Here is a 24,477-nt window from a genome sequence, read left to right on the forward strand (position 1 = left end):
AAATTTTCAGTTTTTTAAATTTGTGTCTCAGCTCTTCTTGCCTTTTTACGTCGGTTATATTAAATTGGGATGTAACTATAAAATAATGATGCGCCTAAAAGATGCAGCGGTTTCCATTCTCAAGTTACATACCTGATGACAGCACGAATGGGAATTATAAAAGCGAGTTTTTTAAACTATAATTTTTTTCGTTAACATTGCTGCTACAATTATGGCCGACTTTTTCCGTAGCTTGCGAATTTTTTATGAACCTAAATCATTCTCGCACTTTACGAGAATTTCTTGTTTCTTGTTTTTGTTGATTTCTTTTCCATCAATTCGACTGGGCTATGGTTATGAGGATTCTTGTGCTTGATACGTCCCTCCACCGTGTGTACACGCCCATAACACTTATGTCGTGTAGTATACTGTGTACAACGCCAATACATCTTGTTGTGTATTCTCTTCTCATGCACATAATGAAAACCTTCGTGAACTAACAGTATACGACCCTTTTGGCTGGGTTTGTATTGAATGTCTGGGGCATCATCATTATCACTATCACCACCAGCATCGACAGACTTGTTATGAGCAACTGCAATTAGAAATCAGAGTATTGATTAGTAAGATAAGTAAAATGAGCGCATGCAAAAAGGCACTCATTACGGAAACTAAGNCTGAATGTCTGGGGCATCATCATTATCACTATCACCACCAGCATCGACATACTTGTTATGAGCAGCTGTAATTAGAAATCAGAGTATTGATTAGTATTAGATAAGTAAAATGAGCGCATGCAAAAAGGCACTCATTACGGAAACTAAGCGCTTCCCGTTTTCTTTACAATTTCCAACCACACAAAAGCGCCGTTTTTTAATTTGCATTTCAAATATATTCTACAATACAAATACTTAACATCAAATAAAACAGAAACAATGTACACTGAACTAAGTTTCAATCGATTGATGTTTTTATACATATTTTGTATGTTTGTCTGTCTGTCTTTACAGCCGATGATGCCTCTATTGTTGGCTTTTCTACTGATTTTGCTATTGTAGTGTTGGCGCCTGTCTCCTGCTTAAAATTTCGATCTTGACATTTCCTCCCACTTCCACTTCGTGGTCATCGTCATGTTTCAATGTTCTCACATTATAAAATTCGTCTTGCTGGTCTTGACTATGATGCTGATGTTGGTGTTGCGCTTGTTTACTCGAGCCGTATTTGTTTCGCTTCAGTTCGGCATGTATGTGCTGTGCCTTATTGATGATAAATTTTGGCGGACTACCTTTTAGCATTGTGATGCGTGCGGGGCACTTGATCTTCTTAGTGGCCATCGAACTGCAGCGCCATAAAATCTTTTTCTTATTTTCGCTCATTATGAGGAAACGCACGCCATTAGCCATTATGGCGGGTCTGCCACGGAGCGATTGAGTGAAGAAGACAAGCACGTCTTCGGGGTTCGGCACCACATCGTTGGCAAGTACAACTGCAATGCATTACGTCCACGTGCAGAAGAAGGGCCGCATGAAAATAGAGAGTGAAAAGTTTATGTTAGTGTTATTGGTTATACAATTTACAATATGTAACAAGTAAACCAGAGAAGTTTAAAAATTATTAAAGTTGTTTATAAATTTATTTATTTATGCTAAACTATGTCAATGCCCCACCCCCCCCACTAGCAACGAGAACAGAATTTATTTCACAATTTTACATAAACTTTAATCGCATAGTAATCGTTTTTGTTTTTTTTTTATCTTTATATAGTAAACATATCCTGATCATTGTCGATCTCCAATGTTATATTTGTTTTAGAACTCATTGTCGCCATTGCGGCTGAATGCGTTGATGTTGGTGGTAGCATACTTTGCTGCTTCTTACTGCTTTTTACATGACAGTGCTTATGTATTTGTCGANTTTTTGTATTTATATAGTAAACATATCCTGATCATTGTCGATCTCCAATGTTATATTTGTTTTAGAACTCATTGTCGCCATTGCGGCTGAATGTGTTGATGTTGGTGGTAGCATATTTTGCTGCTTCTTACTGCTTTTTACATGACAGTGCTTATGTATTTGTCGAAAATCACTGGTATCATATTTGTTCATACAAATCAAAACTGGACAACGGATGCGCCTGAAAATGAAGTAAAATAGTATTAAATAGTTGAAAATCTATAATGATAATATAGCCTTCATCACGACTCACCTGTAGTACCAGTGGCAACGCCAAAATAGATTCGTACGGTTCTCGTTGTTGCGAAAGTACTTGAGTCCGTCCAGCCAGAGCAGTTGGCCGCCCCGTTTCGAAATGGAAAACTGAATCTTTGGTTGTGCCTGCGTTATTTGGCAGCCTTGGGTTTTATGGAGAGCAAAATAAAGAAAATTTCGTAGAATGGTATGAGTAGAAATTTTTCTATTTGTATTTAACTTATAAGTACATTATAAAGGTAAACCTGTAGGTCAACAAAATTTATTGGTAACTCATTTTCTTCTAGGTAATTAATATTGTAATAATGTTTTACTTTTCAATTTAGAACAGGTACAATTTTTTTTTTTCGTTTAAAACCTAAATATATACGCGTGATCTTATATACATNGGGTAATTAATATTGTAATAATGTTTTACTTTTCAAGATAGAACAGGTACAATTTTTTTTTTCGTTTAAAACCTAAATATATACGCGTGATCTTATATACATATATACATATATATTATCAGAAGTAACACTAAAGCACACTGAAATTAAACAATTCGATTCCGGTATCTACAGAATGTTGCAACAGCAAGGTCTTGGCCTCATATAAATTCGGGTACTTGTGTTGCACCGTGTGCCGAAAATGAGTACAGTTTGTAGTTGTATTAGCAGCGGAAGGTTTCTTAAGGGCCAGATGCCATCTTCATCATCCGACTTGGAAAGTTTGAAGCAGTGCTCCGTCGATACAAATTTCGGCCTGTAAAATACGATTAAGGTAGCCCTTTTATCCGCAAGTTCTTTTTGACTTGGTAATTTTTTTTCTAGCTTGGTGCTTATTTCAAGTGAAGATCGATCATTACCTACAGGGTAGTTTACCGTCGGGATTTTGGGACCGACAACGACGTGTTGCCAAAGGTGAGTGCTAAGTAGTATTTTCGCGGTGTCAAGTTGGAGGGATTCCACCCGGATTAGTATGTCAAATATAGCCATGCATTCTGCGAATCCATCCGCCTCTTATGGGAGCCCAATACGAACCATGGCGATTCTCTCTGCGGGTATGTTTGTTATATATCTTTATGTTGTAACACATCGTTATAAAACTTGCTGAGACATATGTATGTGGTTTGATGGCCGATTTTCCAAGGTGAACGTTTTTCATTTTTTTCTTCGTTTTTTTAAATGCTTGTGCCAATTGGCTAGTAAAAATAAACATTGATTTCNGTCTACAGAATGTTGCAACAGCAAGGTCTTGGCCTCATTTAAATCTGGGTACTTGTGTTGCACCGTGTGCCGAAAATGAGTACAGTTTGTAGTTGTATTAGCAATGGAAGGATTCTCAAGGGCCAGATGCCATCTTCATCATCCGACTTGGAAAGTCTGATTCCTAAGAACGGTGCTCCGTCGATACAAATTTCTGGATGTATAAACTGTGTTACGGCCAATCGGCCTGTAAATTACGATTAAGGTAGCCCTTTTATCCGCACCCCAAGTTCTTTTTGACTTGGTATTTTTTTTCTAGCTTGGTGCTTACTTCAAGTGAAGATCGATCATTACCTACAGGGTAGTTTACCGTCGGGATTTTGGGACCGACGACGACGTGTTGCCAAAGGTGAGTGCTAAGTAGTATTTTCGCGGTGTCAAGTTGGAGAGGGATTCCACCCGAATCAGTCTGTCAAATATAGCCATGCATTCTGCGAATCCATCCGCCTCTTATGGGAGCCCAATACGAACCATGGCGATTCTCTCTGCCGTTTATGTTTGTTATATATCTTTATGTTGTAACATATCGTTTTAAAACTTGCTGAGACATATGTATGTGGTTTGATGGCCGATTTTCCAAGGTGAACCTTTTTCATTTTTTTCTTCCTTTTTTTAAATGCTTGTGCCAATTGGCTAGTAAAAATAAACATTGATTTCGTAGCCACATGGAATTTTTGAATGACGCAAGCATTTTTTCCTTGAAATTCAGCATTACGCCTTCACGCAACATTTTTTCCTTGGATAATTCTTGGTAGTAAAAATAATTTTCTATAAACCTGAAATATATAACTAATTTGGAACTTTCGTAAACAAAATTATACAGCCACTACATTAACTACCATACATATTCGATCACTGTTACAACAACAACGCCACTATTAAACACACTTATTAGAATGATTTACGAATTATTTTTTCTTTGCCTCGTTTTTTTTTTTTGTCAAAATTCAATTTTCTGCAGGTAATACTCTTCTTATATGTATAAACATATGTATTAAATATTACTAATTTAACAGTTCCATATTTAAATATAAATTTTATAAGGTGTTAATATTTTGGTATGGCGGTATTTCCAATCCTCAGTTCACATTAAAAATGTCTTTTTTGTAATGTTGCCCACGTTTCGGTATTTTGTAGAGATATACTTCTAAACCTTAATATCAACAAGGTCTTCGTGCAACGATTCTATAGGACTATCGTCCAGTAATGCGCAGTCTTTAGAGAGAAAAGGTTTGATTTCGATATCATTGCTTGTCACATGCTTATGCTGGTGGCACAAACGCAGATTCAGCGTCGTCTCATCGTAAATTGCAATGGCAGGGCATTTCTCTTTATAATAGTTGCTGCATTTCCAATACTGACGAGATCCACGCTTTTTGTTGCGAAAGAATCGAAAGCCATTGATGACCAACAATTTGCCACCATTCTTTTTCGAATCAATGAAATCGATTTGAAAACCTGAAAGTAGAAATTGGAAAGAGTTAGAGAAAATTCAGAAATACGTAAAAATATATAAAATGCAGGTAGATAGATATCGGCAGTATGAAGTTAATGCAAATGGAATCCCTTCAAACTGTTACGAAAGCAATAAATAAAAATAAAGTGAAAATTAATAAATCTCCGCCAGGCACTGAAATTGCAAATTAAAACTGTTACTATTTACAAATGCTACATGGAAAAGGTGTAAGGACTATTNTAAATACGTAAAATGCAGGTAGATAGATATCGGCAGTATGAAGTTAATGCAAATGGAATCTCTTCAAACTGTTACGAAAGCAATAAATAAAAATAAAGTGAAAATTAATAAATCTCCGCCAGGTACTGAAATTACAAAAAAAAACTGTTACTATTTACAAATGCTACATGGAAAAGGTGTAAGGACTATTTTAATTAACACAACGGTACACATTCACTGAAATTCGTTTTTTTTCGCTTTCGCACTAGCATATTTATAAATCAAAAACGTCTGTTAAGTGCACAGTTTTTATTATAGTGTCTGAAGGCTTATTTGCCAGGGTCTTTTAAATTGTAATATCTTAAAAAAAAATATTATTGCATTAATTGGCAAGGATTTGTAACCCAGCAACTNATGAAGGCTTATTTGCCAGGGTCTTTCAAATTGTAATATCTTAAAAAAAAAAAAATATTATTGCATTAATTGGCAAGGATTTGTAACCCAGCAACTACTATTAAATATATCTAAGCTTAGAATCTAAAAAGTTGACTTCATTTGCACTGAATATTCCACATTACGCGTGCGACATGTTTCCTTCTTTTCTCTATATTTATTCCTCCTTCACGATCGAATGGTTGTGTACGCCCTTTATGACGCAACACGTGGGCGCAGCAAAACTGGTAATTGCACGCGCCTTGCAATGACTATGCCACTTTGTGCACTTCCAGTACACCCTCATGCCATAAATGTTGTTTTTGATGAAACGATGACCGCCATAGGATAACAACTTATTTCCTCTTGAAGTTGTGCTATACTTGATGGCGCCCCAATCGTCCATGGTGCGATTTTCCAGAAAAGGGGGTTTACGCTTTGACAAGCCGGACTTAACTTTAACAAGCTTTTCATCAGTGCCCACACATTTTGAATCGTGCAAAGGATTTAACATTGGCAGAAAACTCTCATCGCTGCAGGGCATATCAAATTTAGTATTCGTTATAGTATATTGGAAACTTCGCATCGAGCCTGAAATGAAAATAGTGAAAAAAGAAAGAGACAATGGCTGTTACAGAGCAGGCAAAACAAAAAAACATTAAAAAACATTTAATGGCAAATACGTTTGGATTGACTATACCAATTACACAAGGATGTGTAACATTTAAAAAGCATATTAAGTGTATTATTTTATTGAAATAATTGTATATGTACATGTTCTTCGTTCACTCTCATGCAGATGTGTAGGTGCTCATAAAAATTCGAATGGTATGAACCACTCCTAACTTCACTGAGACATCAGTTTTTTTATCAAGTGTTCGGTACGCCGAACTCCAGTCTCGTAACGTGGATATTTGCGGGTGTGATTGTGCTCGAAGGAACGGTGAAGTATACGCTCCGTGCCATGCTTGTCACGCGCTGTGACAACTCTCGCCCGACACCAGGTCACATCCTGCAAGCAAGCAAGAAACGCAAACTATCAAAGAAGCATTAACTAGAAGAAAATTTGATAAGTAATTGCCTTTTTCGAACAAATCCAATAGGTGCGCGTGCTCGATTTGCGATTCTTCACAAATTTCTGATTGCCACACATGAGCACAGTGCAACCGCGCTGGCCAGTGGTGAAAGTAGCGATTTCTGCAAAAAATTTAGTAATGATAAAATGTGATCAGTAAACGCTTGTCGCCGCCAAATGAACAAATGCAAATGAGGTGCTCAATGTAAATCACACACCCTGCGGCAAATTAAAAAAAAAAAAAAACTTTAAACAAATATATAAACTTTTTTTACACTAGTCTAGTATATATTTTTTTTACTATCGCCTAAAACTTTATAATCGATTATTTTAAAATTCATCAGGTAGGAGTTGTAGCTCGCCAAATTCTGCGCTCTTCGCCGCTTTTTAATTGTAATTGCTCATATTTGATTGGATCTTCAAAGTTTAAAATTGCTTGCACTGCTTGCTCTAAGGATTTTTTGCGCTTCTTGCGCGCAACTTTTTGCGCATGGTTATGTCGGCACGATTCTAAGACAATTTTTTGCACACCATCGATAACATTGGTGACTACACGCGCATTACACTTTGTGCTGCCCTATGAGGATTATAAAAGAGAAAAAACATGAGTTTAAAGCTTATGAGAATAAAGCGTTACTTGAATTATTCAGAGTATCGGCTCACCTTTTTGGCGCATATCCAATAAGTCTTCAAGCCGCTACGTCGATTTCGTACGTAATTATATCCCTTAAATACCAGCAATGTACAGCCGCGTTGTCCCATTGTAAACGAGAGCAAATTTTCACGCACATCCATGTCCTCTAGTTGCTCTGGAAAATATTAAAAAATTAAATTGTTTTGTTTTAAAAGGAGCCTGTTCTAAGAATTTAACTTTCGCGACACTAACTGTTGCATAAATAAATAGAAATCTTAAATGTATATAAAATTGATATGTCCGTTCACGCACGAAAGTTTAAGTGTTAATATATTTTTGAGAAGTATAGTACATATGTAGAAAAAAATTTAATTTGTTTAAATAAATTAATTGAGTTATATTATAGTACGGGTACCTAAAGAATGTACATATTTTAGGTGGACACAGTCATTCATCATCAGTGTGCTGTTAAAGATCGGCTTGGTGATTATCGTGCGCAACATCAAGGAACCACGACTTTGAAATAGAACCAGAATATGTGCGGAGAAGCTGCTGACCAATCGAAGGTACCATTCTCTAGTAGTATCAAATATTTTGCTGTTTGAATCTAAACGCTTCCGAATTTTATCCATATCCATGCCCAACTCTCTAAATGCTTTATAAATCGAAAATTTCTATGAATAAGTCGCTTTAAAAAGCTTTTTAAATCTACTTTATTTTTTATGAATAAGGCCAAAAAGCTAAGTTTGGGTGGAACTCTGAAAGACTGCTTTTCGAATACAAATCGTCAGTAATGTTATTGTTGTCTTTGCTTCCTCCAGTAAGTACTAAATTTTAGGCAGTACAAAGTTCGCCTGTGTTTTTTTTTTTGCGGCAAAATATTGCATTTTTTTATTCTAACACTCTAGAAATTTTGTAGTTTATTTTTGTTTTTCACTATTAAAATTAATTTAAAATAAATTAGTAATGTTTCTCTAACTCTTATATGTACATACATACATACATATGTTGTAGTTATATACGCGATTTTTTTATATTCATTTATATACAATTGGATTTTCTATAGCAGCAAACTTCCTAAAACGGCGGATGATTATGATGCTCGCATTTGACAATGACATCGTGCCGGCAGTCCTCGTCTATTGTCACAACTCGCGCTTTGCACTTGTGTATGCCGGCGCGTGCGCATGACCAATAGGTTTTCGCACCAGAGGATTTATTACGTGTAAAGCTGTAGTCGCCCACTTTCAGCTTACGGCTACCGCGAAATCCCGTTATGTAGGAGAAGTAATTATCTGTGCGGGCTGCAACGAGATGAAGCAAATGGAAGAAAAAAAAATTGTAAACAATTAGTAATGAAGTACATCAGTGTGCATACAAAATTTTAATAAAATATACACATTTCTAATAAATTTTTTTTTTTCCTTAAACTTAAGCACTTAAAGCCCACTCACACGTTGTCTTGTTACACTTGCGCTGAAAAGAAATAAATAACTGCTAAAGCTCTTACAATTACATGTCTTCTTTTTTCTTGAAAATAATTTTATTGCTCGACATAGTTTCTATCATTGTCTTTGTTATTATTATTATATTATCATAAATTAATACGAATTTCTATTTATTAACACAAGTGGAAAGAAAGTGAGAGATAACAGATCTGCATGGAATCTACCAACGATTCCCATTGATTCATACACTTCTCTTTACTGTGAAATGTTGGTGCCAGCTCTAACTTCAGTAATGGTGTAGGCGCCTTTGCTATATGTAAGCGTATCGTCACCAGTGCTGGTAGTGTCTACCTTGACAGCAACACCAGTATTATTTGTCGAGACGGCAGCTGCTGCAGCCGCAGCAGCCTTAAGCGAACCATATTTTCGTGCCTTTGTAATGACTTCATGATTATGCTCACTATTCAGCACAGTCAGTGTATTTCCTTTTGTCTTGATACGTGCACGGCAGCGTAAAACGGCAAATTGACTACAACGCCAATAGGTGACTTCTTCGCGGCTGACATGCCGATTGAAGGTGTGCTGCTTCAGTACCAATTGCTTTGTGCCATATTTGCTTACGACAAATATGGGACCCTGTACATCCAAGGCATGATTTGTTTGCAGTGGCTGTACCGGTGCATGTGCCTCGGATTCATGCAAGATGCTGGATTGTAAAAAGACTTCCTCTCCGTACAATTCTTTATCTGCAAGTGAAATGCATAGTTACAGATGGTTAGAGTGATGGCAAATATATTTAGTAAAAAGCAATGTAGGTACAGATAAAACACTGAACTGTGCGTCGAATTGTATCGACATAAGAAAATTATAGATATGTATATAAATTAAACGGCAATTTGAGTTTAGATAAATTTCACCTTTAATTAAATGACTTTGCGCTTACTACTACAACTATGCTTTTATAGTACAAGTAAGTATATTTATGTTTTGTGTTTATACGTATATTTGAATGATGCAGTAATATCAACACGTTTTGGTTGAGTATTGTTCGCGACAGTCAAATGAGTGCCTGGATCCAATCAAAATTAGACCACCCTTGAGCTCATCAATGGTTATGTTGGCTGGACAATTAGGTGTGATGCAATACCATTGGCTGTTGTAGGCTCGTGAGCGCAACATTTTGTATTTTACGCCATTCAGGATGACATATCTAAATTTGTTTTGCGTGATAAAAGTAACTGAAAGGATAGAAGAAAAGTTTAATGGTAAATACATACCTAAGTGTAAGGTATATACATTGAAATTTTAACAGATAATATGCAATGTTTTTATATATACAGCCTCTTAATTTCGTGAATTTATTTTACAAGCCGTAAAGAATGGCAAATTTGTGAGCACACAATACGCTGAGATAATCAAGAATAAAAGTATAAATATGGTATAGTTAGAAAGTCTATATTTTCCTCAATTTCATTAGCGCCTTTTTTCCAANTTGGTTAGAGTGATGGCAAATATATTTAGTAAAAAGCAATGTAGGTACAGATAAAACACTGAACTGTGCGTCGAAAGTGTATCGACATAAGAAAATTATAGATATGTATATAAATTAAACGGCAATTTGAGTTTAGATAAATTTCACCTTTAATTAAATGACTTTGCGCTTACTACTACAACTATGCTTTTATAGTACAAGTAAGTATATTTATGTTTTGTGTTTATACGTATATTTGAATGATGCAGTAATATCAACACGTTTTGGTTGAGTATTGTTCGCGACAGTCAAATGAGTGCCTGGATCCAATCAAAATTAGACCACCCTTGAGCTCATCAATGGTTATGTTGGCTGGACAATTAGGTGTGATGCAATACCATTGGCTGTTGTAGGCTCGTGAGCGCAACATTTTGTATTTTACGCCATTCAGGATGACATATCTAAATTTGTTTTGCGTGATAAAAGTAACTGAAAGGATAGAAGAAAAGTTTAATGGTAAATACATACCTAAGTGTAAGGTATATACATTGAAATTTTAACAGATAATATGCAATGTTTTTATATATACAGCCTCTTAATTTCGTGAATTTATTTTACAAGCCGTAAAGAATGGCAAATTTGTGAGCACACAATACGCTGAGATAATCAAGAATAAAAGTATAAATATGGTATAGTTAGAAAGTCTATATTTTCCTCAATTTCATTAGCGCCTTTTTTCCAAAATATATATATAATCTCATATATGATGCAAAACACAATCTCGTTTTAACAAGTTTAAGAAATACTATTTTAGTATTTAATGGCGTTTTCTTTTCTACAAAAAATGTTGCCTTCTCATTGATCTCTTCTTAGTATCTCTGCACAGAGGGCACTGAGAAAGCAGCATTTTTCGGTGGAAAAGAAAACGCCATAAGTTAGCCATCAGTTTTAAATCGAGTAAAACTAGTTCTCCTTTTTGAAGATTACAAAACTTATGCCTCCATTATATTTATTTATTCTGCTCTCAGCATTTGTCTAATAATACTATCTAATATATCTATGTACGTAAGTATGTATGCATATACTAAACTGTAAATGCCTGATGATCGAACGCATTTGCTTTACAACGTCAAGGAAAACTCTGCTCTGGTCAACGCATTTGGTGGCATCGTTTCCGGCGTAAATTTGGGCGGATGGTTGTGCGAGTGTTTGCCCAATTTTACCGAACCATCCCACTTAGTTATGCAACGTGCTGTACATTTGTTGTCCGACACACGCTTCCCGTTGCCGCTTGAACAAATCCAATTTGTCGTCGCACGAAAACTGGCTTCTTTCTTGTACATATATCCATTGAAAATAAGATTATAGCCCTGTTTTTGATTGCGTACATAAAAGATCTCCAGATTTTCCAGCCACACACCTAATGGAAAGGGCATTGCATAGCTGTCGTTAGTGAACAAGCTAGACGGGGCATTTGACGCCGAATATTTCTGCAATGAACCAACATCATCTTTGACCTCCTCTGGTTGTGCTGCAATATAAATATAAAAATATATATTATTTTAGTAGGTTAAAGGTGTGTCCAAGAACAATTGAATTAAATTTTTGTACGCAGTGAAAAACAGTTACATTTATTTAGAAAAAAAACTTCTTTTTATTTATCCGTAAGTTGAAGCTGTAAACAATTATCAACGTATTGGGTCTGTATATTCATATAAAGTCCTGCATCGACTCTTGCATCATCATGTGTGACTGTATCGGCTTCATTCGGGAACGAATCTTCGCTAGGCGCATTGGATGCATTCGAATCGTCGTCTGTTTTGAAATGCGGTTGTCGTATAGATAACTTCACTTTCGAACTTAAATCGAGTCCATTGTGGCAGGTACTTTTCAGTTCGTTGCAAATTTGTCGTCCCCACTCGATTTTTTCCGTCTCTTTGCCATGTGTGTGCACACCGAAAACACGTACAGTATGTTTTGGTGAAAAAATTAGGCGCGCTCTGCAATGATATTTTGTGCAGCGCAAACAACGCCAATAACGACCGCGATTCTTACGATACAGGTAATTGTGCAGCACTATTAATGGATGTCCACGCTGACTATAGATGAATTCCAGGGCATCAGCGGAATATTCGGGACAAGCATCTGAAACCAAATATTTTAAATAAGATATCCGAAAACTACATGAAATTGTAAACAAATTAGAACTATGAATCTTAAAGAAATGTATGCCGTTTTAATTATTTTATCTCACATTTTTATTAAGAATTTAAAGATCTTTAAACAAACATGTATGTATGTACACATGTATGTATGTACATATGTATGTATGTAAGAAAATTATTATAATATTTAATCATAGAGCAAACGATCGACTGCCACCAGATCTAGATGATATAGAGCTATATAGAGTAGATATTGTCGCTTTTAGTTACAGTTATAGACACTTCGTCACGTTTTTTGGCTGTTCTGCTGCTTTCTCACTTCTGCTACGCTGCATATCCTCCAAATGTTTAATTGATACCTGATTCGTAATATCATTCGATTCATTAACACGCCGCAATAGCTTCACGTCCAAGACTGTTGCCAAATCATCAACGTCAAGTGTCATTGCCAAATTAATCGCCGGATAAAAAACATACTATATCATAACAAAAATTGTGGTCCCAACTTGAGGTAGAGATAGCGCTAAGAACTTATGGGAAAAAAATGCAGTCTCAACTGCTCCCAGAGTACATATGTATATACAAGGAAAATAGTAGCAATAATACCAAGTATGTAGCAAAACCATGTATTTCCCGCGAAGGAGTCGGTGCTGGATTGGGCATTGTATTTTGGTATGTACATATGTACGTTTCTATTTGAAGCGCGCGCGCGAAAGTTGATTGACCACAATCGAATGAAATCTAATTTCTGACAAAGTATGTTAAGAAAATAATTTTGACTGATAAACTTCAAACAGAAACTGTATTTGTTTGTGTATAATGACTATGGTGATTCTTATCCCACTTTCACAAAAATGGAAATTACTAGTGCAGCACGAGCAATTTTAAATTGTTTCTCGAAAGCGATTCGCGCTCTTTGAGCTGCAGTTACACCATGCAATTCTTATTATTACCGAAATGGATTTCAGCAAATCTCCAAAAGCCTTACGTTGCCACGTCTAAACACACTTTAACAATAAGTGAACATAGTACAATAGTGAACAATAGTAAACATATACCTTGTTTATACCTACGCAAGAACCGCATTAACAAAAAATGGATTTGACTCAACACATATTTCTTTAAAGAGTTTATACGTGTGTCTTTATAGAGCACTCGCCAAAACCGTATTTAAAAGTAAACACAATTTTTTGTTTTTATTCGATATTTCTTTAATAATTTATTTGCACGGTTCATCGAAATGGAAGGAAACAATAATTGAAATTTATTTAAATAATCAGCCTTATCATGAGTTTCATTTTCCGCGAACCGATTCACTTTTCACTTTTTTCGGGTGAAACTCAAGATAGGACAGAATAATTGTAATTTAAAACAGACTGTATAAAGAAACACAGCCTATTTCACTGCGAGTCAAATGAATTACGTGTTTATACGTGTTTTCTAACCGATTTGGGGAAATAAAAAAACGATTTGAAAACAAATTTGAGTCAAGATTGTTTTGAATTTGTATGCCTCCGTTTTGAAACAAGGTTAGTTTTCACCTTAATATAACGCAATTTAGAAGTTACAATTTGGCAATAAATGTTTTTTTTTTTTATTTTGTTATGGTATACACACTGATAGATTTCGGGTCCATTCTTAATTTCACATCGAAATCAATTTCTTTTCTCCTTAGAAAAATTGTCAGTTAAATCAATTTATTTTCACCGAAATTAAGAAACAATTATGTGCCATTTTGATTAAGGCGCCACTGTCAAAAAGGATTAACATCAGTGCCCAATACGATTGTCAGACGAGGCGATTTTACAGGCAACTTTGAGTTGAAAGCAACAATCGCCTGGTGTGAACGCTTTTTCCACTATCTCTTCCAATGAAGTTGGGGGCAGCCAGCTTTTGATTAACTAATAGCCTCTAAAATTGCCTGGAAAATCGCTCCATGTGAAAACCGTTCAATTTATCACCCGTGACTATGGCAGACCCCTAATATAAATATATCAAAATATGGACTTGAAATTACAACTATTTCAGCCATTTTAATACCGAAAAAGAGTTGGACAACCCAGTGGGCAAACGGGAACGAATTACCTTTTTCTATCCAGAAATGATTAACAGGTGCGGCTGAACGAAAAGATGCATCGCAATGTAAGCGAGCGGGCTTTGTGCCGTTATCTCAACAGCTGCTGTTGCCGAATGGATGCATGTTCGACTGCCGTGTTGTTGGTCACGGGTTCAAAACCTGTGGCACGAACTTTATGTTTTTTAATCGACTTCATAAAAAGGAGCAGGTTATCTATTCGTCGGATTTTTTATGTATGTATGTTACCGCATAACTTTGGACCAGAGGTGTTAAAGAATGCAGTAAAAGTGATTGCAATAATTTTTTGTTAGTCCTGACTAAAACTAAATAAAAATTAGTCTTTATTCTTTTTTTTTTTGATTAATGATTCCTAATCATTTTTTTTAGTCAAGAACCCCACGTTTTGTTTTCCGTTGGCTTTAAAAGTTTAATTAAATCAGATTAAAGAACTTCCTATTCCTCTTAAACCAAATCTATATTTCGATAACCTATTTTTTACTTTTTAGTTCACATTATAAAATAAAGAGTTTTTAGTTTTTTAAACTATAATTTAATTTCGCAAAATCCGCTAGCGTATTTAAAACAAATGAAGCTATTCTGAAAACTGTATTTTTTGAGTTTACATTTTATTTACAAGTGTTTATTTATAAAAGGCAAGTTAAGGTAAAAATTGTTAAGTTTAACGTACGAACGAAAATTGATTGAAATCATAAATTTATTAATTTTACATATATTTGCATTTCTTACATAGTTATGTTATTTTTCAATCTGTTCTTTCAGTTTGATTTACATATTACGTACCTCATATTCCCATTTTTTAGTTATTTTAAATTACTGCATTTTTATTTTCATGTTTATATTTAATTTCTATTTCAAACATCTTTAGTCGTTCATTTTGCTCCAGTTCTAGTTTCCGTAGCTCAAATTCATCTCTTTGTTTTTTATATTCCAACTCGAGTTTCTTTTCTTCAAACTCCTTCGACCACTCGAATTTTTGCTTCTCAAATTGAAGCTTCTCTATTCGAAACTTAATCCATTCAGCCTCCGTTTCGGCCGGATTGTTAACACAACAATTGTGTGCCGTGCATTTAACTTTGCCAGCAAAAGTGTTCGTTTCCGATGAAGTTGTCGGTTCATCGTAAAACAAAAAAGTCTTGTCTTCACAAGCGGTCATCTTAAAATTTTTACTGTCACTACCATCCACTGGACTATAATTTAAAACTTCTAACTTTGGTGTGTCCATAAGCGGAAACTCGCTTGCCGTGGCCAACGGAAAAATATCGGAGAGTTGATCGTAATATGGGCATATTTGCAACATCTTATCTACAAATGAATGTAAGTTTACAAACCAGTCAATAACGCAAATATAAAAATCTATGTACAATTGCGAGCAACAAAAAATAAAATGCAAATTCAAAATGATGCTGCTGGTAACTTATGTTTATTTATTTATTATTAATAATTTTCATTTAAAATTTGAGTCGATCTAACTTGAAACATTATTATACAAAAATTCAATGGGCTACAAAACTGCACACTCAAAATCTTTCTAAGAAATCTAATTTAAAAAATCGAAGTTTTGATGAACATTTTTTTAAGTTTAATTAATTTTTGTGAACTTGGTGCAAGCTTTGAAAACTTTATTTATGCGGTCTCTGATACAGATCGACCCATATTTTAAATTAAAATTATTAACAATAAATAAATAAATAAACATAAGTTACCAGCAGCATCATTTTGAATTTTACTGCTATTATTTTACTCGCAACTATACATAGTATGTATATCTCATATTAATTTCAGATGTACGTACCTTTGATAGTGTCAGAGTCATCACCATCCCTTCCAGTGGCTGCGGATATTAACAAATCATTTGCTTTTTGAAGTATGACTCTAAGGTGGCGAATTTTACACTTCAATGTATTCCAGGTGGCATCAATGTTGGTATGTTCGATAAGTTTTTCGTAGTAAATCCTGGCAGTGGGTTTCTGTGTATAAATATTGATAAATAAAAATAAAATATTATAAGAGCCGTTTGCACCACGTCCAGTTAATTCTAACTACCAGTTAAACATCGCTATCGACGATATTGACACCTAGCCTTAAATGAAGGATATACCTTCAGTTAGCTGAAGAATGTACCTCCAGTTAGCTAAACTATACTATGAATATGAGCATACATTAAAGATTAGCGTTAACTAGCCATGGTGCAAACAGCCCTAAATAGTCACGTCACCATCAATGCAAAAGACCCTATTTGACATTTTGAATTTTTATAGAGGCAAAAAAAAACTTTCTAAGTTAACTTTGAAAGAGCTGGCTGTATTTGAAAGAAACAATAGCATAATAACGCTCATTTACTAAAAGACTGTCACAGCTCAAAAAAAAAATAATTTTTTTTTAGGGGAGATTTCCATTTACTCATAAAATGCATAAAATAAAGAAACATATTCTCTGCTCCCGCGAAAATTACACAAGATTTCAGCACGAAATTTTTACAAAATACGAAGCACTATATCAAGAGTAATTCTGCTTCATTTACTCTAAAGTTTATTCCTTTTTTTAAATGTAGCAGTCTTTTTGTAAATGAGCGATATGTAAAAAAGCGCAGTTTCATAAAAATTTTGCATAGGTACAATGTACTACGTACATACATATGTACGTGCATGCATCATTTGTACACCTATATATGCAGTGTGCATATACACATGTATGGTAGTGCAGGTATTTTCAGAAAATATAAAAAATCGAACCTCAATATTTCTGTGCATCTGCATGTATGTTAAAACCATCCTTGTTTCTTGATTCGTCCATTTCTTTGTTTCGTTCTCCCGTTTTCTTTTTCTTATTATTTTATTAGGCGCTAAAATGTAAGAAAAGTGCATGCATAAATAAATTTGAGTCCGAAATAAAATTCTACATTCCACTTACCGTCGCTCATTTTAATTCTTTTGAGCACTAAAAATAAGCAGATACACAACTACACAGCCGGTAAACAAGCATATGTATGTATGTATGTAGGTACGCGTCGATTATTATTCCTCAGTTTGCTTATTCACGCTTTCGTGGTTATCGGGTTACTTGGTTGGTTATTGTTGTTGTAAAAACACGCTATCTACATGCATACATGTATAGCTACCAATGTGATTATTTGTTTGGTTTCCAACAATCAAATACACTGAAGAATAACCTACAACGTTATACATACATTCATACTTGCATACAGCTTAGATAGTTACGTATTTATGTATATTCCTATGTTTATTGCTCTAACCACAACTGCGTAAAAATAAGCAGATAACTTGTATATAAAGGAGTGTTCACGGTGCTGATAGTAGTGGCTGATTTTCGCAACGACGCTTGGCAATACTATGAAGCAAATACCTGAGGGATGTGTTTTTATAATGATACCATGTGCTGCATGTGGCAACAACGTCTGCTTAAAAGGCAAAATACCGTACGATATACGTTGCTTCATACAATTGGGGAATTCACACCTGCATGATTATCAAGTAATCTGCAGTAAAATTCTAACCATAGGCTACGCTTAAGTTTTGACGCTAAATTCTCTAAATTAAAAGCGGTGGGTCCTAAAAGTATGCAACATGGAGGAGTAACACATACAATGTGTAATCAGCCAAATTTGGGAATTAAACTAGACGTTGCGCGTGTGGTTAGGGGTGCCTGCTATTCTTTGGGAGATGTTTGGCTATCAAATTTTGCGATAGCAAATGTTTGAATCCGGCTGCTGGTTAATAATTATTATTCTCTAGTGTATATTGTTTTTGTAAACTGAGTTAAGAGAATGCCCCATATGACTGCAGTTGGTAGAACAAATCGAGTTTTGGAATAACAGCACAGTGCGGCACAGCGAAACATATACGCGATTGTACCGTGCCGCGCTGTTTCAGTAGGACTCAAATTAGAATTGACCTGTTGATTTTTTTAATATTCAACATGTTTTTCAAGTTATCTACAAAATGTAATATTGTCTATAAATATATTGTATGTCATACATATGTACATACATCAAGGTTGCAAATTTTGTACAAAATTTAAAATAATTCAACAAATATTCATAAAATGTCCAAACTTTTTATGCTGAATCTTTAGAACAGTTTTACAGCTTTATAGCCCATACAATTTGTATATAATAAAGTGCCACTTTGAAGTAGCTAGGACCTCCTACCGTNTAAGATAACCATGGAGGTAGGAATGCCCCATATGACTGCAGTTGGTAGAACAAATCGAGTTTTGGAATAANGCTATTCTTTGGGAGATGTTTGGCTATCAAATTTTGCGATAGCAAATGTTTGAATCCGGCTGCTGGTTAATAATTATTATTCTCTAGTGTATATTGTTTTTGTAAACTGAGTTAAGAGTAAGATAACCATGGAGGTAGGAATGCCCCATATGACTGCAGTTGGTAGAACAAATCGAGTTTTGGAATAACAGCACAGTGCGGCACAGCGAAACATATACGCGATTGTACCGTGCCGCGCTGTTTCAGTAGGACTCAAATTAGAATTGACCTGTTGATTTTTTTAATATTCAACATGTTTTTCAAGTTATCTACAAAATGTAATATTGTCTATAAATATATTGTATGTCATACATATGTACATACATCAAGGTTGCAAATTTTGTACAAAATTTAAAATAATTCAACAAATATTCATAAAATGTCCAAACTTTTTATGCTGAATCTTTAGAACAGTTTTACAGCTTTATAGCCCATACAATTTGTATATAATAAAGTGCCACTTTGAAGTAGCTAGGACCTCCTACCGTTGATTTTGGGTAATTTTTTTGTGGACGCATTTTAGCCATACAAGGTGTGTTTGACAATTTATTTACATATGTATATGGAAGAAAATTAGCATCACCTGTAGCAGAAAAAGTAAATAAGTCTAAGTTCGGGCGAAGAAGAGACATTAAATACCCGGCGCACGTATTATACATAGTTGTTTCACCTTTTTGAAAACTACCGCTACATGGTAAGCAGGGGTGGTTTTACCCCATGAACGAAAGACACAAGATCACGCGTGAAGGAAAGAAAGAAAAAGGTTATTTTCTAGCTGCCTAAATCTCGACGCCATCTTTGTTGTAAGAAGTAAACAGAATAATCATTTTTATTATGTAAATTTTGCTATAAATCATGCCGTTGTGTTAAATTATTCTTTATCTTATGTGTACACACGTTGTCACAGGCGAAAATGAAGAAAATTGCAGTAAAAAGCCATCACCAAATTGTAAACAACGAAGAAATGTAAACAAACGGCTAATGTCAAAATCGTTAAACTTTTTTCCTAAATGCGATTCTAACGGGCTACTCCCCTGCGCGCGTGATCTTGTATTTTTGGTTCATGGTTTTACCCCCTTTTTCAAACTTTTTCGATAATATGCTCAGTTATGCTTAATGCATTAATTGAACCGTGTTTGGTAGAAATCAACAAAGCGGCTTATGTAGTCATAAGTGGGATGTGCCACGCCCATTTTACAAAAAGTCCGTTTGTTCAATGTCTGATTAGCACCAATCGGAGGTAGAAGCTCCGGTTAAATACGACAGCTTAAATAGATCACATATTATATGCATGATCAGGGCTGTCAACTATACTTAGCTAGGAAGTGCCATATTGAGGATAAAATAGTGCCAAAATGTTCCAAATAGAAAAATAAAAGTGCCAAAAAGGTGCCATTATTTTTAGTTCTTCCCATTTAGCATTAAAATTAGAAAATTTTAGTTGAGAAAAAGAAGTACACGCAAAGGATTTCACTAAAATGTATTAAAATATTACTATTTTTCAAAAGTGCCATTTTGGCACTTTGTGCCAAATAGAAAAATTAAGTGCCATTTCAAGTAAAATAGGGCCAAAAATGGCACGTTTTGAGCCAAGTTAGCAGCCCTGTGCATGATGTAGAAAACGTCGATAATGATATTTAACCGGCAAGTAGTGATAATCAGACATTGAACAACCGGCCCTGAGAATCAGCTTTGGCATACCTAAAGAATACGGACCTTTGAGCTAGAGAAAAAAGAAAAAGTGGACGAGGTGGATAAAAAGTCTTTGTTAATAATGTATGTATTCTAAAAGGCACTCACCCTGCCCAATGGAAGTGGTCTCTTGCGACAGAATTCCATCAGCCACTGCACCTCAATGGGTGTCGCGTTGGCATTATGCCCAGAAAAATAGGCCGCAGCAAAGGCGAGATCCGTGTTTCTGCAGTTTATTGACAGCGTCGTCTGAATTGCTACCAGTTCCTGTGTTAAAAACTCTGAAATTTGGAAATACTCAATATCTTTCTTCAACACTACACATAGGTCCCAAATTACCTTGCTGCTGTTGTGATTGAGGCCCAGTAGATTAATGAAAATGGCAGTGTTAGAAAATTATACACAAGGTTCTTTCCCGTACGCAACGCGGGATCCCGCGGGTGCCCAAAATAGCCCAGAAATCATTCCTGTACTCAACAAAATGGGTAATAGAAAGCCAAAATTGGAACGTATTGCATCGTAAGTGTCTTCTTCTTCCTGCCCCAAACAGCCCGGACTTTTTCTCCGGGTAAAAATGGATGAAGCGTCAAAGTGCATATCAGCTCTTTTGTGTTTACATGTTACCTGCATTTACTTGGTGCTTTTAAGGAATGGTGAATGTATTTTCAATCTTTATATTCTCAAAATCATTGTTACTCAAATTCTGGGCATGAAATGTGGTTTTTTGCGTTCCCGTACTTCTGGAGAGTGTTGCCATTTTGGTACTTTTGGAGCTAGAATTAGCTCTTTATTTTTCTATTTAGTTCCGAAAATTGGGTTTTAGCTCCTAGCTCTTTTTTAGATATTTTCACATTTATCTAGAACTTTTTAGCTCCAGAAAGTTTTAGTTATATTTGGTATATATAAGCCAAAACTTACGCGTTGATAAAATGAAAAATTTCGAGATGCAGTGTATCCACCATAAACTCTTGGATCTAGGTTAAAGAATTCAAAAATTAATTAAAAGAAAATCCTTTTTCTGATAGCGCGAATTTTGTTTTACCTTACTAATTTTACCTTTGAGGAGAGCTGGAAGTAGAACTTTCCAGAAAAATATTACGAAAAAATTATTAAATTCAATCATCTGAAATTACAGACTTTAACAGTTTGTAAAGTATTTTTAGTTCACTGTTATAAGTGCCATAGCAACGAACCTTGCACCTTATTTTGGTTTTGAAGGATTTTTTCAGTACTTAAACTTATAAGATTCGTTGTTCTTATTAAAATTGCAGAAAATATAAAAACAACCTTACGTCAATAAATGCCCAACGATAACAAAAATAGGTAGCTCTTCATTTTAGCTACTATTAGTATTATTTAGCTCTTTTCTTTCTACCGTTTTCGCTCCAAACGAAATTTATCTCTGGCAACACTACATCTCGATTATGTTCCATTTTTGAGAGCAAGCTTTTCGCTTATTCTCTAATTACCGGATCCGGTACGAATTGTTAGGGAAAGAACCTACAGTTACCTACATAACACAAAAACAAAACCAAATTTGGTCCATTTGGACCAAAACGGCAACCGTGGTAGTGATAGGTTTTCCCAAAAATGCTTAAACTATCGATAGGACTAGTTGACTATCGATTTTTTGTAACTGCGCGTCAGTTTTTTGAGTTTGCAAATTTTGTATTACACGTGATACTTTCATTGTGATTTCTCCTCTAATGACCGTTTTCTCAAGAATACTTTATTTGAAAAGCTCCCTTCATATTGAGCCGTTGCTTCAAAACTTATGGATATGTCTGAAGAAAAGCATTTCTATTATCGGTTTTCTTGGGTGTAAACAAAGCAAAAAATAGTATATAACAAAATGTAAATAAACATGTAGAATAAATACATTTATGTATCATATTTGAAAATTTAGAATGAGCACTAATATACAACACAAGAAGAAGCTGGGGCTAGATTCGGTAACTGTGAGAAAATGCCGTGTACACCGAGTCCAAAAATCACAATTAGACAGCACTATACATTTTAAAGCAATCTTTAAACATAAAGTGCGCTTTAAAGTTGAAAGTTTTTAGAAAAAACGGCCCTAACAGATCTATTCTGCATGTTACCGAAGATTTTGTAACCAGAAAACTTTATTACCAAAAAATTTTACCAGTTCTTGTCACCGCGATTCTAGTTACGTTGGTAATGCAGTTAAAATATTCAGCAATTCAGCTATGAAGAATCGTGGAAATTCTGGCATTGCAAATTTCACGGGGAAATATTTTGTTATCAGCTTATGAGATGGAAACAAAATTTACCGGTTACAAGAGTACATAAAATGAGAACGAGGTTTAAAGATTGACAGGAACTTCATTTACCAGTTAAGTGTGTTTATATTCTCAATGTGTTTTTTTTTTTNACAAAATGTAAATAAACATGTAGAATAAATACATTTATGTATCATATTTGAAAATTTAGAATGAGCACTAATATACAACACAAGAAGAAGCTGGGGCTAGATTCGGTAACTGTGAGAAAATGCCGTGTACACCGAGTCCAAAAATCACAATTAGACAGAACTATACATTTTAAAGCAATCTTTAAACATAAAGTGCGCTTTAAAGTTGAAAGTTTTTAGAAAAAACGGCCCTAACAGATCTATTCTGCATGTTACCGAAGATTTTGTAACCAGAAAACTTTATTACCAAAAAATTTTACCAGTTCTTGTCACCGCGATTCTAGTTACGTTGGTAATGCAGTTAAAATATTCAGCAATTCAGCTATGAAGAATCGTGGAAATTCTGGCGTTGCAAATTTCACGGGGCAATACTTTGTTATCAGCTTATGAGATGGAAACAAAATTTACCGGTTACAAGAGTACATAAAATGAGAACGAGGTTTAAAGATTGACAGGAACTTCATTTACCAGTTAAGTGTGTTTATATTCTCAATGTGTTTTTTTTTTTTATGTATTTCAATACCGTCCGGGTTAATTTGAAACAGTTGTTAACATTACATTGACTATCGATAGTACTATCGATGGTAGCACTTTGAACTATCGATAATATTGCTGCAAACTATCAACGAGTAATGATAGTTTTCTTCTGGAACATGAAAACTGTCGATGGGGGCACCATCGATAGTTTTACAACTCTATTACAGCCATAACTAAACAAAAGCGTTGAGTGGAGCTTTTCCTGATGCCTAGCGTTAAGGCCGAAGTTCCATACCTAAACAAAAGCGTCAAAGCTACGTCAAATGCGGAAATAACACTAACAATAAGCATAGGTTTGTTTGTGTGTAACACGAAAGATACAGTTTCGCCGTTTTCTGTGGAGTGGATCTTATTCGCTCTCAGGTATCTATTAGTTTGTTCCAGTATTCTTCGCGCAATAACATGTGGAACTGTCAAACAGTGTTGCCGTTTTAGCCCTTTGGTGGCTAGATTTAGCTACCACATACTTTTTTTGGCCACATAAATTTAAAATTGCCCCTAGCCCTTTTTTTAGCCCTTTGGAGAATTTATTTATACTTGGCATAAAAAAGTTGTATATGCTTAATTTGATCTTTTTTTTTCATTTATGTAAGAGATGAGTTTTTAAACTAAGAAAGGCTGATATATATATATATATGTATTGTATGTTCTTTACGTTTTTATACATACGTACTGTAAAAGTGTTAGGGCTGTTAATTTATCTCATAACGATCTATCTATAGTTTAAAATAGACAAGTGTATGGCCCTTAATATGCTTAATTTGTTAAATGGCCCATCAAGTCGATTGACCGTGTACTTACAGTGGTCCACAAAATAATAGGAGTGCGTTATTTGGGTCAGTTTTTGCTATTTGTCTTTTGTTTATTTAATGTTTATAATTTTTATACAAAAGTCAAGCTGGGTATACAACAAACAACGAATAAATTCAGATTTCAACCTTTGTACAAAAATTATTAAAATTCTGTAAATTTTCACCAAAATATCAAACTTTTTAATCAGAATCTTCAGAGAAAATTCTGGTATGCAGTTTTATAGCCCATTCAATTCTAGTCTGAAGAAGTGCAAGTTTCAAGCTGCTAAAAAATTCCGTTGATTTTTG

The 24,477-nt window shown here is 34.9% G+C and overlaps 3 protein-coding genes across 14 annotated transcripts in view; all 3 read right to left on the bottom strand.

The window, feature by feature from the left end:
* Positions 1–766: 766 nt before the first annotated feature.
* The window catches only part of mod(mdg4) (modifier of mdg4), a 71,862-nt gene continuing 48,151 nt past the window's right edge, over positions 767–24,477 (bottom strand). For 2 of the 4 annotated variants that reach the window (XM_017619700.1, XM_017619701.1), the window contains exons 5-7: positions 6,623–6,738; positions 6,316–6,553; positions 5,724–6,132 (exon numbers count right to left, since the gene is read on the bottom strand). In XM_017619700.1, the coding sequence (XP_017475189.1) occupies positions 6,389–6,553; positions 6,623–6,738 (281 nt within the window). In that variant the 3' untranslated portion in view covers positions 5,724–6,132; positions 6,316–6,388. Of the gene's footprint in view, positions 1,466–4,430; positions 4,893–5,723; positions 6,133–6,315; positions 6,554–6,622; positions 6,739–24,477 lie in introns of those variants that run through there. The other 2 variants (XM_017619691.1, XM_017619699.1) reach the window with 2 other exon arrangements.
* Positions 6,786–24,477, bottom strand: part of LOC108365622 (uncharacterized) — a 31,003-nt gene continuing 13,311 nt past the window's right edge. The window contains exons 1-5 of one of the 6 annotated variants that reach the window (XM_017619707.1): positions 8,250–8,331; positions 7,963–8,186; positions 7,666–7,905; positions 7,280–7,425; positions 6,786–7,193 (exon numbers count right to left, since the gene is read on the bottom strand). In XM_017619707.1, coding sequence (XP_017475196.1) covers positions 6,957–7,193; positions 7,280–7,425; positions 7,666–7,888 — 606 coding nt within the window. In that variant the 5' untranslated portion in view covers positions 7,889–7,905; positions 7,963–8,186; positions 8,250–8,331 and the 3' untranslated portion in view covers positions 6,786–6,956. Of the gene's footprint in view, positions 7,194–7,279; positions 7,426–7,665; positions 7,906–7,962; positions 8,187–8,249; positions 8,332–8,476; positions 8,555–9,111; positions 9,445–11,310; positions 11,701–24,477 lie in introns of those variants that run through there. The other 5 variants (XM_017619709.1, XM_017619708.1, XR_001847969.1 and 2 more) reach the window with 5 other exon arrangements.
* LOC108365620 (uncharacterized) lies at positions 12,231–18,208 on the bottom strand. Of its 4 annotated transcripts, none has more exons than XM_017619704.1 (5): positions 17,651–18,208; positions 17,165–17,589; positions 16,225–16,399; positions 15,213–15,734; positions 12,231–12,314 (listed from the first exon to the last, which is right to left on the bottom strand). In XM_017619704.1, exons 2-4 carry the CDS (start codon positions 17,294–17,296, stop codon positions 15,238–15,240), a joined length of 804 nt encoding a protein of 267 aa, XP_017475193.1. In that variant the 5' UTR covers positions 17,297–17,589; positions 17,651–18,208; the 3' UTR covers positions 12,231–12,314; positions 15,213–15,237. The 4 variants fall into 4 exon arrangements, with proteins under 4 accessions (XP_017475193.1, XP_017475191.1, XP_017475192.1 ...); XM_017619702.1 differs by having other exon boundaries at positions 17,165–17,601; XM_017619703.1 differs by having other exon boundaries at positions 17,165–17,546; positions 17,620–18,208.

The sequence above is a fragment of the Rhagoletis zephyria genome, unplaced genomic scaffold (genome assembly GCF_001687245.7).
Source record: "Rhagoletis zephyria isolate East Lansing unplaced genomic scaffold, Rhagoletis_zephyria_1.1 Rzeph_scaffold_01936, whole genome shotgun sequence".
Classification (NCBI taxonomy): Eukaryota; Metazoa; Arthropoda; class Insecta; order Diptera; family Tephritidae; genus Rhagoletis; species Rhagoletis zephyria.

What these genes read in the sequence shown, in the direction of transcription:
- LOC108365620 (XM_017619704.1), bottom strand. Translation starts at nt 17,296, where the DNA reads ATGCACTTTTCTTACATTTTAGCGCCTAATAAAATAATAAGAAAAAGA. An exon ending in AGATGCACAGAAATATTGAG is followed by an intron (nt 16,400 to 17,164) that starts GTTCGATTTTTT and finishes ATTTATACACAG; the next exon opens with AAACCCACTGCCAGGATTTA. An exon ending in TGACTCTGACACTATCAAAG is followed by an intron (nt 15,735 to 16,224) that starts GTACGTACATCT and finishes ATTCATTTGTAG; the next exon opens with ATAAGATGTTGCAAATATGC.